Source organism: Hyaena hyaena, unplaced genomic scaffold (genome assembly GCF_003009895.1).
Source record: "Hyaena hyaena isolate Hyena2069 unplaced genomic scaffold, ASM300989v1 scaffold_15, whole genome shotgun sequence".
NCBI classification, from domain to species: Eukaryota; Metazoa; Chordata; class Mammalia; order Carnivora; family Hyaenidae; genus Hyaena; species Hyaena hyaena.
The window spans coordinates 2,455,659-2,472,757 of NW_024080647.1; the positions used below are offsets into that span (position 1 = coordinate 2,455,659).

Below are 17,099 nucleotides of genomic sequence, written 5' to 3' on the forward strand. Positions count from 1 at the left end.
CCCAGAGCCCTCCTGGCTGTACAACTAGTCTTCCCTCCTGACGGCGAACAAAACACTGTTTCACCCTGGTCCACACACTGCCTAAAGCTGTCCACATGGTGGTGTAAGGGATTATGACTCTGACCTGGATCTCAGGCAGAAATCCTGCTGTTACTGGCCATGGGGTGAGGGAGGAAATGGAGCCCGAACCCCACAGTGGCTTTGGTCGTGCCATGCTCCTATGTGAAAAGCCCTGAGGCGCTCAAACAGCAAGGTCCAAATGCCTTGCCTGGCCTACCAAAGCCTTCCCCAGTTCTTCTCTGGCCACCCCTTCCCCCATGCCCTGGCCACCCCGGAATGTACTGCTGGCCCCAGACACCAGGTCCTTACACGCTCCGTCTGGCCAGTGCTCCAGGCAGCCTTCGCCGCATGCCCACGCTCTGTCCCTCCGTAAGGTCCCACTGGAGCACCACCTCCTCTGTGAAGCCTCCTGCCTCCCCTAGAAAGAGAGCTTCTCTTCCTCCGGGCTCCTGAATCAACACTTGCTTGACCTTTACGAGAGTGTCTGTCCCCCGAACCTGCCATAACTGTGGTCACGGTGACCCTTTCTTGCCTCTGTGCAGTTCAGAAGTAGGACCTCACCTCTACATCTCTGCATCCCCTGAGGCGCCACACAGAGTCAGTGCCCAGTAAATGTACCCAAACACAAACGCATTAACAGGTTTCAAACTCTAGCTCTACTTCTGAGATGAGCAGCTGCAACACGTTATGGCCTCCATTGTGGCTTGATAACAGAGACGGGATGCTAGAAACAAGCTAGCTCCACCCCTGGTGGGTCCCAAACAGAGGACATGTGATGGCCCACATGCCATATGTCACGTTCAAAAGATGGAAATCAAGGCAACAGATAAACGGAATATGTTCTATCCTCCTTACCCTGACAAACACTTTAACACAACGTGGAAGGCCAGGTTGGCATTTAGAGTTCTCTGAACTCTTGGTTTCACAGTGAGATGCGGACACTCAGGGAGAGCTGGGCCCAAGTGCCAGCCCCCCCCCCCCACCTGGCACCATCACACACTCAGAGGGGCTTGACGCACACGCACGCAGACACTGCGTGTGAATTCTATCCAACTTGTCTATCCCCCTGCCCTGCCTCGTCAGCCCGCAGGCCCATGGGTGCACACATGTCCACGGAAGATGAAGTCTGCCCCTCCCTAGGCAGAGGGACCTGGAAGAAGCCCACACAGGACCTGAAAGCAGTCTCCAGACCACTGGGAAATGAAGGGTCAGGACCCACGGCATAGTCTGGAAGGAAGAGGTGCAGGCTCTAGATGGGCCATCCCTGGGCCCTAGGCCCCATGAGAAGAAATACACCCAGAAGGAGGGTCAGAGCCCAGCCGTGTAGGCAAGGGTCCTCTCTCGTGCATATCCAAGGGTAGTCTGGGGTGCCGCTGCCCGCACCCAAGTCATTTCAGAACCACGAGTTTCTGGTGCCCTCCGTCCTTACTTGATGCCAAGCTGCCTGGTGAGGTGGCACTTCCAACCGGAACTGCTCCCAACCGGGTCTCAAAAAAACAGCAGCAACAATAAACATCATGCACTTCCACACACTTACGGGCAGGCTATCGGTGACAAGTGCATGAGTCACAGCATTTCTTCTTCAGAGGTTTACCCATCCCCCGCCCCAGGAGCACTGATTCATCGAAGTTTGTTTTCAATACTATTATTTTTAGTCAGCCAAACAATTTTTTTAAATGACAGTAAAGAAGGGGGGGGGGTCCGCTGCTGAAGTTGACACCATCAAATATCCCCCTGGAAAGGGAAAAATTCGTGTTTACGAAGCACCTACTATGTACGTGCTGGGAGCTGCAAATATTGGCCAAAGGCTTGGTCTCTCTTATCTCCTTTGGGCTGATTTATGGCACTCCCAGCCCCATTTTACAGATAAGGAAACGGGCTCAATAAATTGAGGCAGATGTACCCAAGGCTGCCGCAAAGTTAGCAACTGGCACACTCCAATTCAAGTTTGTCAGGCTCCAGGGCCCTTTGCTCTCTCTTCATTACCATGTTTTTCCTGTCCACCCACACCCCCCACCCCTGCTCCTCAGGTAATATTTTAAGAATCTGTTTGGTTAGAGATAAATGGTTACACACAAAACCTAAAGGGATAGCAGAACAGAACTCACGCGCCCTCCATGTACACAGAGGAATAAGGCTCACCTTGAGTCTGAATCCAGTAAGGGGAAGAGAGACTTTACAACAGGAAAGATTTGAAGCGAAAGGAAAAACCCAATTTCCATCATCCGTGCCTGCTCTCAGCCACTTGCAACTACTCAAAAAGTCCTTTCTGGATCCATTACTCCACATCTGGGCTTAGCCCAGAGGTGATTTTTGAAGGAAAAAATGCCTTTTGGCATTTTTGAGCTGTGACAGCGTAAAAACAGACCTTTAAAAAACACACACCCAAAAAGCATCACTAGTTTCAAGAGTCCAGTCTAAAAGAAAAAAAAATGGTGGCACCTTCGCGCTACAACTTGGCTTGGCAGTTGGTGATGCAATGCTTACTTAGCAGTGGAAGCAACCAAATTTATAACTCTGTAGGTTTCAAAGGTAAACCCTTACACGGTGTTTCTTAGAGCAGTACGTCTAGTCCTAAACCCCCAGCAAAGCACTAGGGGAAAAACTTGCCCCACAGAACCATGGAGAGCCACGTGATACAGAAAAAGGACTGTTTTGGGGGAAACTCACTTTTCATTTCTTAGCTGGGGTTTAAACGCGTAACCTCCTTGCTACCAATTAAAAGGCACAAGCTTTCGAAATCCAGGATAGCCTTTCTTTATATAGATGCTTGAAAATAAATAAAGGAAGCTTCCTGGGTAAGCTCTGACATATGAGCAAACATTTTCCACAGGTATCCTTTATAATGCCCACCTCTTACATTTAACCATTTTTAGGCGTCTGTGGTCATTAGTTTAAGTAAACTTCCTGCTCTGAGAAGAGCCAAAAATAGCAACAAAAGAAGAAAAATTGCTCGGAGCATCTCAAGACACACAGCCTTCACGTCTTCATTGTAGGATTCAGCTGTCTTTATATTCCTTTGTAGTTAAATTTCACTGATTTAGACTCACAGGGTAAGGGAGAGGCAGGGAGGAGAGAAGGGTAATGTAGCCAAAATTAAAGACTGGATTATAGTTTTATTACCTTCATTTATGTATATTGATTGGTACTAGATTGATAGAACCTTAGGACACTAATAATTAAGACCTATGATATACTGTTCAACTGAATGCATGCAAATGGGAGCTTCTAAAATGCTTGCACTTTAGAGGTAGAAAGATCCTCCAGTAAGGCCTACTGTCTCCCCTCTTTTCCAAGTGAGAACATCTGAGGCCCAGAGATGTTCAGCGATTTGCCCCAGGTCACACAGCTAATCAGAAATGGAGTGAAGTCTAGAAACCTACCCAGGTCTGCTGACTCCTGCCTCCAAAATGACCCCCAAAACCTTGCTTATAACAAATTTTTCTTTGATGGCATTCATGGGGAAGAAAGGCCTGCTGACCAAACTTTAGCCTCGTCCAGAATCAGCCGAACTTCTTAATTAACAGGCTTCTACTGTGTTTTCATTTTCAACGGAGTGTCTCTGTCAAAACACTCGGCAGCAGTGTGTCACGGTGGCAGGCCGCTGCTTACAGCAGAGGCCGCAGATAATCAACAGCGGATAGTGTGACTTGTGCTACGGGTTTGTTATTTCTAAAATAGTTAATTAAATCAAAACAAAGCATAATGTTACACATGCATGCGCACGTGCAAATTACCCTCGTCAGGACTCAATAAACGGTAAAGTTTGAGGGATTTGGCTCTCGGGCATCAGGAAAATAGTATTTACACATCAACTCGTGGGAACACATACAGCATTACGACAACTCCAGAGAACCCTTGTTGGCAGCCCTTGGACGAGAAGCTCTACGGGGGCAGGGACGGGGTCTGTCTTACCCACGATTTCCTCCCCGCCTTCTAGCAGGGTTAGGCTCCAGGTCGGCGCAAGGAGGGGAAGCATAAAAATGAACTGGACAGGGGCGCCCGGGTGGCTTAGGAGGTTAAGCGTCCGACTTTAGCTTGGGTCATGATCTCGCGGTTCGTGGGTTCGAGCCCCGCGTCGGGCTCTGTGCTGACTGCCAGCTCAGAGCCTGGAGCCTGTTTCAGCCTGTGACTCCCTCTCTCTCTGACCCTCCCCTGCTCACGCAGTCTCTCTCTCTCTCCTAGAAATAAATAAAAAATATTTTTAAAAAATGTACTGGACAAGTCCTCTTGGGAATCTCTGTTCTAAAACTTGGCACAGAGTAAAATTAGAAACCAAAGTTCGGCAGGGTGGGGTGAATATGGCAATTTCCAACTGTTTCCAGGAGCCACCGTGCCTGAAGGTGGGGAGACGGAAGGCTCCAAGGCCAGGAAGCTCTCTGGGGTCACTGGATGGTTCCCCACCCTCCTTGGGGAGGAGCGAGTACCCTGCAGCCATTCCTGCCTGCATGTGGTAAAGCACCCGGCCTCACGCGTGCTCAGCAGGCTGCCTTCGGGAGCAACCTTTCTGGAGGTTTCTCTTCCCAGCTCACTAATACTCTCAGATGTGGATTTGGGGAAGGAAGCGGAGTTGATATGTTTTTTTTGGTTTTTTTTTAATAGGTCAATTCACCAAAGGAGACAAGGACAAAAGTTAATCAGGACTCATCATGAGCCTTATTGATTGAGAAAGCTGCACCCCACGTTAGAGAATTTAACAGCACATATAGGAGGCTGGAGGTAAGTAGATAAGGAAGATGGGAGAATTAGGTAGTGGGACTAAAGTATGATTTCAGTTTTTAAAACCGACACTGCTGGGTCCTATTTATTTCATAGAGGAGCTCACACAAAACAATGGCTGTATTGTGCATTCAGTGGCATTAAAATCCCCTAATAAATTAACAAGTGCAAATTAATGGTCGCTCAGTCCATTAAATCATGTTAATTTTATTTCCATTAAAATAATACAGCAATTACAAGTTTACATTATTAAACCAATATTTATTTTGCAAAAACTCATTTTAATTGGATTCCTGACGTGATAAGCTTGAGCCACAGTCTGTCATTTTCACCAGCTGCTGGCATCTCTCATCAGAACGAAAGGACTACTGGATTTGCGGACTTTTTCCCATTATTTAAACTGCCATTTAAAACTGGACATCCTTGCAAAGAACTTTTAAAAATATGTTATTCAAAGCTCTTCCGTCCGCGCAGAAACTCAGGCTTATAAGATTTATTTCCGCGAGTGTTAATCAGAGACACAGAGTTCTATGGTCACACCAAAATTCTGAAATGCCAAGTATCCACAACCATCTCCAAGTTATCCAGTTTTTATTGACACCATGTTATATTCTAAGCTAATATGTCTAAAGTCACTGTTCGCACGCAGGTTTCCGCACGGAGGAAACCTGAATTTCCAGTTTGCAATACTAAGTTACTTTTTACCTCAAAGGGAGAATGCTGCACAGTGGAATAAATACTGCACACAGGTCACTAGCCCTTCGCTGCACGCTATGAGGTAACATATTGACAACAGTACTCTGTTTAGCAAAAGGCAGAAGATAAAGATATCCTCATTCTTGTAGGCAGGTACCACCACGTACCTGATGACGCTGTAGTTCTGAAACTTCCTTTGGGGAATAACTCCTGCCCTCACTTTGATTTTCCACCTCGCACTGAGCCCTCCCTCCTCTCCTCACCTCCTCCCACAGAATTAACGGTCTGTCCCCATGTCTCTGGGAGCTTCGTACATCTCCAGGCTGCGGCCCATTTCCTGTATCTTTGGCCAAGTCTATCTCCCAGTCTAGACAGGGAGCTCCTTCAGAACTTGTGTCCTGCCTTGCTCATTGTAGAAGGTGTTTAATACATGAGTGAATAATTTAGTAATGAATGAATGAATGATAGACACAGGAGGCTAAAACATAATACTTAGATCTGTCAAACTCCCTGGTTTAACAAAACATTCCTGCAGGCCTTATATCACCCTGATTTTATAGGTGGAGACATGAAGGATCTGAGACATTAAAATGAACTCCTAAATTTGTCCAGATAGTAAAATGGCAAGGTCCGGGAGTTGAATGTTGTGCTCTTTCTGGAGAAATCCGATGGCTGCCATTATTTTGTTTTCTGACGGTGACTTCTGACAATATTTAAAACACAGAGTACAGTCCCCACCCCCACCCCCAAATCACTCCATACTAGAACTCATTTCTTCTTCTGATGGGTGGGAATAAAAAAGAAATTGCAGTTAGACATGCAAATAATGCCTTATGAACACCTCACTTACTGAAGTAGAAGCTGCTTACAGGCAGGGGCCATCTCAAATTTATCTCTGCACCCTCTCCCATTGCCTGCAATATTGACTCAGACATGGGAGGGGGCCAATCATGATCAATGAATCCACAAAATCCAACCCTGTAACATTTGATTAGGAACTGTGAGCCAGGGGCTGTCTGTAACATGCATTGGCCCAAACAGTTAATTTCTGGGTGCAAACAACAAGTTTCAAGGTTCCAAATGTCAAGGGAACATCAAGTGACTCCTAGATTCAGCCAGAGCTGTGAGCCAGCCCCCAGAGCCAGCTACTCGTGGTCTGTGGGCCCTTCTTCTTCCCAGCCCCTGCAAGGAACTCCCTTAATCAAGGTTAACAAGACAAAGGAAAGGGGATGGACCACCTCCCTGGCAGCCAGAAGTGGGCTTGCTTCCAACAGACTATATCAGAAAGGTTCCTTTCTGAGAAGCAGGGAGAGGGGAGGGTGGACAGGAGGTCAAGAAGGTGTTTAAAAAGCCACTCCTGGGGCGCCTGGGTGGCTTAGTCGGTTAAGCGTCCGACTTTCGCTTAGGTCATGATCTCGCGGTTCGTGGGTTCGGGCCCCGCGTCGGGCTCTGTGCTGACTGCCAGCTCAGAGCCTGGAGCCTGTTTCGGTCTGTGTCTCCCTCTCTCTCTGACCCTCCCCTGCTCACGCTGTCTCTCTCTCTCTCCCTCTCCTAGAAATAAATAAAACATTTAAAAAAAAAAAAAGCCACTCCTGCAGCCTTGGTAAAGAAAGGTCTGTCCCCAGACGTCTGAGAAAGGAACCTTAAAGATGACTATCTTTTTCCTCTCTCCCTAGGATGAGAGTAGCCTGGAAAAGTCCAGGTGGCTAACAGGAGAAGGCCACGTTAGAAGAAGGGATTCACAGAGAAAGGGGAGACGGGAATGTGTCAGACCTGGTGTTTGGTTCAATTCCCCCATTTTCCTCTGGACGTTGACACAGGAAAGTACTTTGACCTAAGAAAGCCCAAACCCGACCTTCAGCTTGACCCAACTCCCAGCAACTGAACCAAACCTCATCAGTGAGAGCACAAGTTACCCACGTCCACTGAGCCAGTCATTCTTCAGTGTGCCTGGCTCCTTACTCCTGACATGACACGCACACACCTTCTCTACCTCTCGGTGGTAAATGCTAGGACTCCGTTCTTATCATCTGGCCAGAAAGATGCCTACTGCTCCACTCAGATACTCGAGCAGGCGGCAAGCAAGATGCTGTTATACAACTTGTCTCAGTTCTGCTCATCCTGCCAGACCTCAGAGTATCCTGATAGCCTCTCTGCTGGTGTATCTAAATCAAGCTCTTACCACTTCCTTGGCACTGGTCTCTTTAACATTCTTGATTTCAGTAAGCCTGGATCACTCCAGCTCTCCTGATCGCTGAGACAGGTTAGAGCTGGCGCGGTAATATCCGCAAGCACACAGTCTGGAAGACCCTAGGACGCGGCTGTAATTGCCAAAGGTTGCTGTTGCTGACCGTGATTATATTTTAGCCAAAACACACTTGTCAAATCTCCTTAGACTGAGGCCCCCTGAAGCCCCGGGGTAGCCTTAAGCGCCCACTGCCCACACCCCCACACGCCACGGGATAACCAGGTTAAACATTTCCCTTGGTCAACTTTCCAAAGCCCCAGTTATAAAAGGTAGTATAGAGAATGCACACAATTCGACAACTACCGCCACACTCTTTGGGGCTTAGCAGACATGCTAATATCACTAACGTGGAGGCCAGCTACCTCCCCCAAGACGTGGCCTTTAGTTTTCTGCCCACGACCAAAACAGAGGCAGCTGTTGCCAAGGGAGACAAGGTGACCCAGAGGCTGTGGGCACAGAATCCGGGGATGAAAATCCGTTTTGTCTAGTCTACCCAAAGAACTGAGTCTCCCTGAGAAAAAACTAAAAACAAAGTCTACCTTCGTATCGGGCCTTTGACAAGGCAGGTAGAAGATGCCCCTTCCCTAAGAGAGTCAGGAGAAAGCCAGGGGCAAGTTTGCGTATACTCTCAGAGACATCCAGAGTGTTCTGTGCCTCAGACGGTGGAGGATTTTGGAAGAGGGAAAGGCAGGCCATAGCTAGGCCTCCCCAGAGGATGAGCCGAGGGGAAGCAAGGATTCTGCCCCAACTAGTCACTAGCCATTAGCAACTTCACCAACAAAGATCCACAGCTGTCCCCACCCCAAGCTAACAGTGTTCTAGCATTTAGCAAAAGAATGTATTCAGAACCTTTGAAGGAAAGAGCAGCACCTGATGGGAAAAGAAGCACATTCGATCAGAGTCCCAAGTCCACTGGGCCAAACCTCTTCCCCTTCCTCCTCCAAAGCTGTCTCAACTTTAAAAAGGAGATAAACCTGAAGCCTGACTGCCTTCGCTAATTTTCCAGGAGTTTCTTTCTTTCTTGAACTCATTAAAGCCATGTGAAAAGTGCTTTGTAAACTGTAAAATACTTCACACGGCTGCTCCTTTTATGACGGATGCCTTTTTCCCCTCTTCTGCTTCAAGGCATAAAGCACTTCCCCTTAATGCATCCAGAAAGGTAAGGTGGCAGGTTTTGCATACCCCTCCCCTGGATGGGAGAAGTAGGACACTCATTCACCCTACCCCTTACTCTCCCCCCCCCACTCCCCTGCACCCTGACAGAAGGAATAAAGCAGAATTAAGACCAGAGCTGGGACCAGAACCCGAGGCTCCCCGACCCCATCTCATCCCATCATACCACCTCCTCTGAAGTCGATTCTGGCGCCCGATCACACACCCAGAGCGCACTTCCCAGACGACACACCACCGTCCCTCCCCCTGTATTGACTGGATCCACCCAGTTAAAAAAATATATATTACTTTTTAAGCCAGCACTCCCACCATATGTGGTATTTATTTCCAGAGGAGGCCCGGTCTGGGCTCCTGTGCACAGATGTTGCTTTGTGCCTGCCTCACACGGCTGGCAGGCCTCGTACAGCTGCCCCAAGCAGGTGGCCAAGGACGCAGTCCACTCTGGCCCAGGAGGAAGGACGACAATCTCTGTGGGGCTCAAGCCCTGGGGACCCTCTACTCATTCCTCTGCAGCCTGGGACCCCCAAGGACATCCCGCCCCCGCCCTCCACACTCCCTGGGCACAGAATCAGACTTTAAAGGGAGCCTGGAGGGAGAGACAGGCGGCTCAGGTGACCCACCCCCCACCCCCGAATTCCCAGCCGGGGGCAGCTAAGCTGAGAGAGGGCCCTGGGGAGTGGAGACAAGTCACTGACCCCTTCTATCAGCCATCTGTGAGCTGTCGCCTGACCTAGCTAGCGCGCTGCGGAGGAGAAAGGAGGTCCGGCCAGATGGCAAAGCGCTTGGGGAAAGGAGGGCTCTGCAGGAATGCGACGGCCCTTGCGAGGAGGCCCACTTGGGGGTGCGTTTAGTTATCTGATCAGCTCGAAGCTCCCTCTCCCCTACATCAACCCGCAATCTCAAGCTGAAAGCAAGGCAAATAATCGTTGGGGGAGGGGAGGAGAGAGGACCCTAACCTCTGCCACTTGTCTCTTATTTGAAAGCCCTGCGCTGCAACGAAAGTGCGTGTGTGCAGAGGGGGGCGGGAGACTGGCACAACCGAGTCTAAAAATACTCGATAAAAATGCTAATCCCGAAGGCAAAGAGAGAACGAAGAAGGAATCTGTCAATCACGAGGCTCCCGCTCCTCACCCACAGCCCCAGCTGTACGGACTGCATTCCTGTTGTGGAGGAAAGAAGTGGGGGGACAGGACTGAAGGAAAGAAAGGGAGACACCACCACCTCCACGAGCGCGGGCCGCGGGGGCGGGAGGAGGCGGCGGCGGCGGAGGAGGGGCTCCGGCCCGCAGAGCTGAACAAAGCGGGCCTCAACTTCTAGCCCGAGGCTCCCCGGAGTGGGGGGCTGCCAATTCCCGCAGCAACCCCTTTTCCCCGAGGCGAAATGCGACTGGAAGTGAGAGTGCCCGGCGGGAGCCCGGGGCTCTGAATCTTTGCAAATCCAGAGAAGGTTTTTGGGGGTCCCCTCCATCCCTTTCGTGACCGCGCTCCCCACTGCCCCCCTTACACACACCCACACCCACACCCACACACGCCCTCCCGCTCCAACCCCACCCGGCCCCGCCGCGTCAGGGGGCTGGGCAGGCGCGCCCCCCGGGTCGCTGGGGCCCCCCCACCTGGGGATGGTGATGCACTTGGTGTTGACGTTCTGCGTGGTGATGGCCTTCTCCAGTTCGTCCAGCTGCCCAGTCTTCTTGAGCTTCTTGACCAAACTCTTGACCGCCTTCTCGCACCACTTCTCCTCCTGCCCGTTCTGCTCGCCCTTCTTCCAGCCCAGCAGGCGCTTCACGATCGGGGGGGTGAAGGGCAGGATGGACGACATGGCTGGGGAGGGCGCGCGGGCGGCGAGGGGCGCCCCCGGCGGGGCTGGGCGCGGCGGGGCTCCGGAGGCGCAGAGGGGAACTCGGCCGCCCAAACTTCGCCTCAACTCTCGGCGAACTTGCCCGTGCTCCGGACCGAGCCGCGGCGCTGCAGCCAGCGGGGCTCGGCGCGCGGCCCTGCGCCCCGAGCGGCTCCCGCGGCGGGAAGAAGGGCGGCGGGGAGGGCGGGCGGACGACTGCGGCGCCGGGTCTGGAAGGCCCCGAACGCGGGGCGGAGGCGGCGGCCGCGAGACTCGGAGTGGCAGAAGAAAGTTTGGGTTTCCGCACGGGGTAGCTGTTTGGGTGCCGCCTCCAGGAAGGAAAGTCCAACCCCCAGCCAAACTTTGCTCGCCTCGCTCGCTTTGATGCGCAGATCCCTCCGCCTCGGCAGCCTCGCCTCCCCGCTCCCCTCCTCCTTCCCGGCTCGCTCGCTCGCTCGCTCGCTGGGCCGGCCCGGGGCGTGCGCCGCGCTCCCGCTCCCGCTCCCGCTCCCGCTCCCGCCCGCTCCCAGTCTGTGTTTCATGCAAATCCGCGTGCAGCCTCCTTTCCAAGCGCTGTCACCGCCCCCTCGCCGCCGGGGCTCCCCGCCTCCTCCCCCGCGCCCCGCCGCCTCCTCCCCCGGGCGCCTTGCCCACCCCCAGCCTCCGGGAGGGCGGCCGGCCTTCCCCCGCTCGGCGCAGAGCACGCCCACGTGGGCGACCGGGGCCGGCGGCGGCCCTGGCTGGTGTGTGCGGGACCCCGCGCGGCCCCGACCTCAAGTACGGCGGGCGCCGGGAGGAAGTCGTGGGAACGGAGTGGCGAGAGGGGAGGGCTGGGCTCCTGCCGTGGCGTCCACTCTCGGCACCCACACTCAGGAAGCGCGGTTGCAGTGGCCGGCGGGAGGGGGTTAGACTGGCAGCGAGTGAGCGCCGGCCCGAGGCTGGCGGTGCACCCTTGGGGGCACCCGGGTCTGAGAAAGGGCGCGCGGAAGGTTGAGGCCCAGGAAGACGCCGCACGCACTTGGACGCGCGCGCGCTGATCCCGGGCAGGGGCCTTGGCGGCCCCGGAGACTCAGGAGATTTTTTTTTTTTTTTAATTCTCTCAACGGTGAGATCACACCGGCTGAGAGCCCCGAGCCTATGTGCGTGCGAAGGAGGGAGTTGGGATGGGGCGCGCGGGGGGGGGTGCTCTCAGAAGTGGAGATTTGGGGATCCCAGAGACTCCCTGGATAAGAGCCAGAGCCAGAGGTCCCTTGGGCCTTGTGAATCAAGTCCCGGGCAGAAAATGGGCCTCAAAGACATCTGTTGAGTTCAGGAAGGAATGAATGGGGGCGCTTTAGAATTTATCTTGGGGGAGGGGGGATTACGTTATTGCGTGGTTGCGATCTCATGGCACAAAAACACCGAAATTCGACGCCCCCAAAACAAACCAGGACAGAGCTTTGTTTCCAAAGCTGTGAACTCGCAAAAAGGGGGGGGGGGAGTGCTCGGGAGGTTTCTGTATTCATACTCAGGCTTGGTGGGAGGCAAAGAAACACCGGGATCCTGGGGAGCCCGGGGCTTTTCTCCCCACGGCAGGATTCAGGGGCTTCTAAGCGCGACGCCGGCCCCCACCAGCAGCAGCTGCTTTCTGGAGTTACCGCGACCCTCGGGGTGTTTATGCTGCTGCCCCTCCCCTGCCAGAACTCCAGCCCGGTGTCTAAGGTCTTTGTTTGTTTTTAACAGCAGGAAACCCCCCTGGTGAGAAAGACCTTATCCGCTAGCGCGTGGGGAGTTACAAAGCCCTGTGAGGTGTGGCCCAATCCACAAAATCAGCCCAGACGCTGCAGGGGGCCCTGCCGTTGAAGAAGAATCAGAAGAATCGCCTCCCACGGGCCTGTCAGCTGCTGCTGCGGAGGGCTGTGCTCTTCACACTCGCCTCCTAGCTCCCCTGCTGCTGGGCGCTGAGAACCCCTGAACCCCAGTTGTGGCTTTCCCTTTCCCACTTAGTCCTCGCGTAACCTGCAGCCACTGTAGTGTTCGGTTGCACTCCCTTCCCCCCCCAGCCCTCCTCAAAGAAAGCAAAGGAAAGAGCAATCAACATTTATTGATGGCCTTCTCCACGCCAGGTGATGCAAATGCTGCCCTCTGAATTAATCCTCATGACGGCCCTCGAGGCGGCCATCCCGGTGCCTCCCCGGTTCGGATAGGGCACCTGAGACACACAGACGTTTACAGTACTTACTCAGGATGCCAGGTGGCACAGCTGGAATTTGAACCCCATGCTCTGTGAGGCCCAAGTCCACATTTTTGCCTTTGCATTCAGCTAACTGCCTTGCAGAGTCCTGGAAGGCAAAGATGACATCACTGATAAAGCTCCTTGCAAAACACAAGTTCTTTACGCAGGTGCCCCATTGTGGCGGGGCAAGGAATGTTTGCTCACCTATTCAATAGGGCTCCAAGCGGCTTTCCTTTGGACCTCCTGCGGCAGCTGTGGGGATCGAATCTAATGTGAAAAGCTTTGCAAACGGTCAAGTGCCGTGAAGGGATGGGAACCACATTTTGAGGCCCGCTGCTGGTGCCCTTCAGGGTGGTGCGCGCTTAAGCAAGGACAGTTCCGTCGAGAGACACACGTCTATGGAATGCCTCTGTGTGACAGCCCTCCTCTTCGTTTCTGGGCAGCCTGAAAAAGGAAGCAAAAGGCCCCTATCCTCGGGGAGCTTACAGCCTAGAGACGCACCAAGGCATGGAATTGCGTGCCTGGGAGAAAGGGCCCCAGCCGCCACCATCTCCTCCTACAACATTCATCTTAACCTGAACATCACATCATGCAGGGGGGACTGTTGAGAGCCAGATTCAGTTAAGAGGACCTCCAGGTCCATCAGTGACTTGACCTGACTTCATCTTGGCTCCCTCCCTCCCTTCACGTCACCGAGCACCTCTTCTCTCAGCTGTAAGAATGGAGCAAACAGCTGTTATTGTGCAAGCGTGGTGAATCCAGAAAGTGTGTTAAAAGTGCTCGCCTGCAATGCAAGCCTCTCGTTCTGCACAAGCAGAAGCCACGTCTGGTGGAGGGAGGCGATGTGCACCACGGAGGTGAGGGGCCAAAGAGATCTGAGAAGTAAATGTAGTGGACGGGCGTGGTGGGTGCCCAACATCTAGAACCCTCTAACATCACGGCATGGGAAGAGCTCCTCTTGAAGTCCTCCCATTTTCCTGAGGGGAGGAAATAACTAGTCAGCAGCTAGTTAGTGTGGCTGAACCATGCTTTCATGCACTTCCTCTGCATGCCGTCATCCGTGTGACAGGGACAGCTGTGCGTGCAGGAAAGCAGTGCTGGACCCACGTGTGAGTCCAGCAAGTGCCGTTTCTGGAGCTAGTCCTCTCTCCTCTGGGCTTAGTCTCTCCATAAGAAGAACAGAGGGGCTAAGCCCAGTTTCAACCGAGCAGTGAGGAGGGCTGAGGAATAGATGTTTCCCAGTGGGAAGAGGACCCCGCATGCTCCTTTGACTTTGGGCGGTGAAAGGGTGGGCGGCTCCGGATGGATAGGAACTCTGTTCTGGCGCCTGGTCTCCTGGGGCCCCGCCAGGCCAGCTTTTGCAGAGGTTGTCCTTGGAAGGGAAACATTAGCCCAGTTAATTTTTCATCACCGTAAGTTCAAAGTTCAAGAGAGGTGGGATGGGGCCGGAGGCAGCGACTCTGTTTCCCTGGGAATAGTCAGTCCCATCAGGAATGGCCTCGCAAATGGACTTGCCAAAGGGTTTTCGTGTATTTGGAGTGGCTCCCAGGTGAAACCCTGGAAAGAAACAACCACATGGCTTCCATTCTGATTATTTTTCCATTAACTAAAGGGTATTTAATCAACAAGTGGTAAGTCTAGAGAGAGCTTTAACATTGTTCTGTCTTCATTTTGCACAGACATAAAGTGACATGTGGTGAAGGGAGGTGATTGGCAGTATGGACATGAGTCAGGATCTAGGCAGGCCTAGAACTCTCATCGGACTGCCCTCACCTGAGAGAGCCTCTGTCTGTAGCCACAGGCGGCACCTTACACATGTAAGATCTCCCATGGTGCCAGACAGTGCTAGGGTTAGCTTCGAGCTCTACCACTTCTAGCTCTGTGACAGTGGGCACAAGTCCCTTAACGATTGTATGTCAGTTTCCTCATCCATATGATGGAAAGAATAATCATACCCACTGCTTAGGGCTGCTGTAAGGGATCAAATAACTCACATGCAGAGATTGCCACAGGCACAGAGTATGTTCCCAATATACATGGATAGGGTTGATGCTTACCACAGCATACTATGCAAAAGTTAGAAAGTGTAAGTTCTGTGTACACAAAGCCCACAGAGGAATCTTAAAAACAGTTCCAAGTGAAAATAGTAACACAGAGGATGAAATGAGTAACATAATGCTACTTATGTAAAAGATTACATATGCACAAAACAACTGTGTATATTTTGAAAGGTGTCTTAAACAAAAAGATGTACATTGAAACACTTCACACTCATTAGTATGGGTATTATTTTAACACACACACACACACACACAATAACAAGTGCCGAAGAAGATGTGGAGAAATTGGAGCCCTTGTGCATGGCTGATGGGAAGGTAGAATGAGGCAGCAACTGTGGTAAATGGTATGGTGGTTCCTTAAAGTAATTAAACAAAGAATTCCCACTTGATCAAGCAATTTCGCTTCTGGGTTTGTACTCAAAAGAAGCAAAATCAGGGACTCAAACAGATATTTGTACACCCAATTTATAGCAGAGTTATTCACGAGGGCCGAAAGGTAGAAGCAATTCTAGTATCCACTAATACGGAAACAGATAAACGAAACATGGCATATACATTCAACAGACTATTATTCAGCCTGAACAAGGAAGGAAATCCTGTCCCTTGCTACCATGTGGATGAATCTTCAAGACACTGTGATAAATGAAATAAGTGAATCACCAAAGGACAAATACCATCTGATTCCATTTATACAAAGTACATGAAATAGTCAAATTCATAGAGATAGAAAGAATGATGGTTGCCAGGAGCTAGGGGAAGGAAGAAGCGGGGGCTGGTGTGTAATGGGTACAGAGTATCAGATGGGGGAGGTGAAAGGTTCTGAAAAGGGTAGATGGTGGTGATGGCCATACAATAATGCGAATCTGCTTAAGGCCACAGCACTGTGGACTTGAAAATAGCTAACATGGTAATATTTAGTTATGTACATTTTACCACAATAAAATACATACCCAGGGAAACATTTCGAGGATGGGCGTATGGGAACAGGTGATGAGGCTAAAGGGGAAAATCAATTAATGAATTCATGCATTTGTTGTGATGAATTACAGGGTAAAGAGTGTTGTTAACGTCACCCTCTGTTCCAGAGCTGAAGTAGTACAGTGCTCAATACGTGATAGTCAATATACTAATTCATTGTTCTCTGGTCTGCTCATAAGATAAAGTCTTTGGTTTCCAGAACCTTCCAGCCTAACGATCATATCTCACATTGGGAGAACCCAGCCAAAAATATTTAAAATGTCCCGCCTCGGGGTACCCGGGTGGCTGTCGGTTAAGTGTTGGAATGCCACTCAGGTCATGATCTCACAGTTCATGGGTTTGAGCCCCACATCTGGCTCTGTGCTGACAGCTGAAAGCTTAGAGCCTGCGTCAGATTCTGTGTCTCCCTCTCTCTCCGTCCCTCCCCTGCTTGTGCTCTGTCTCTCTCTCAAAAATAAATAAACACACACAAAAATAAAAATTAAAATCTCCCACCTCATGGCAACCCCGTAGGAACACACAGACTCCGGTTTTGCTCCATCTGAGAGCTTAAGGAACGAAGGGTCGGGGGACTAACACCATTTGTGGGTCTGCTCTTTGCCAGACTCTGGGCCCCGGACCTCAGGGATAGGGTCTTGTTTGAAGTTCTCACCGTTGCCACAAGATGGTTGTCACTCTGGCCACTTCCTAAAGCAGGGACCACAGAAACCCAGGGAATTCAGCTGCAGTTGCCCAAAGTGGACAGCTAACCGTAGACTGCCAGCCGAGCATGGACTCCTCTGTCCCCGGAGCCCCCAGCCGACTTCCTGGTGTGGATGGCAGAAAGTTCCTGGGAGAGGAGCTCAGCGTAGGCGCTAAGGAAGGTACTAAGAAGGACCAGGTCTGACTTGGGGAGCTATGTGGACAAGACATTGGACTTAGGGTGAGGTGCAGCCACCTGCAGCTGTGTGCACACTGAGGTGTGGGGCCAGGACTACAAGAGAGGGGGTGGGGAGAGGAAGGATCTGCCGGCAGGTGGTAGGAGCCCATGGCAGGGTTCACCGAGCTATTTTGAGTTCTGCAAGAGTTCCTTCCCAGCATTCAGAACTTGTAGGAGTTGGGGGTTAGGAGAGAA

General features: G+C 51.7%; 1 protein-coding gene across 1 annotated transcript in view; it reads right to left on the reverse strand.

The window, feature by feature from the left end:
• The window catches only part of SMAD3 (SMAD family member 3), a 119,542-nt gene extending 108,828 nt beyond the window's left edge, over positions 1-10,714 (reverse strand). Inside the window, exon 1 of the mRNA XM_039218574.1 lies at positions 10,509-10,714. Within this exon, the coding sequence (XP_039074505.1) occupies positions 10,509-10,714 (206 nt within the window). The remainder of the gene's footprint in view (positions 1-10,508) is intronic.
• Positions 10,715-17,099: the final 6,385 nt, after the last annotated feature.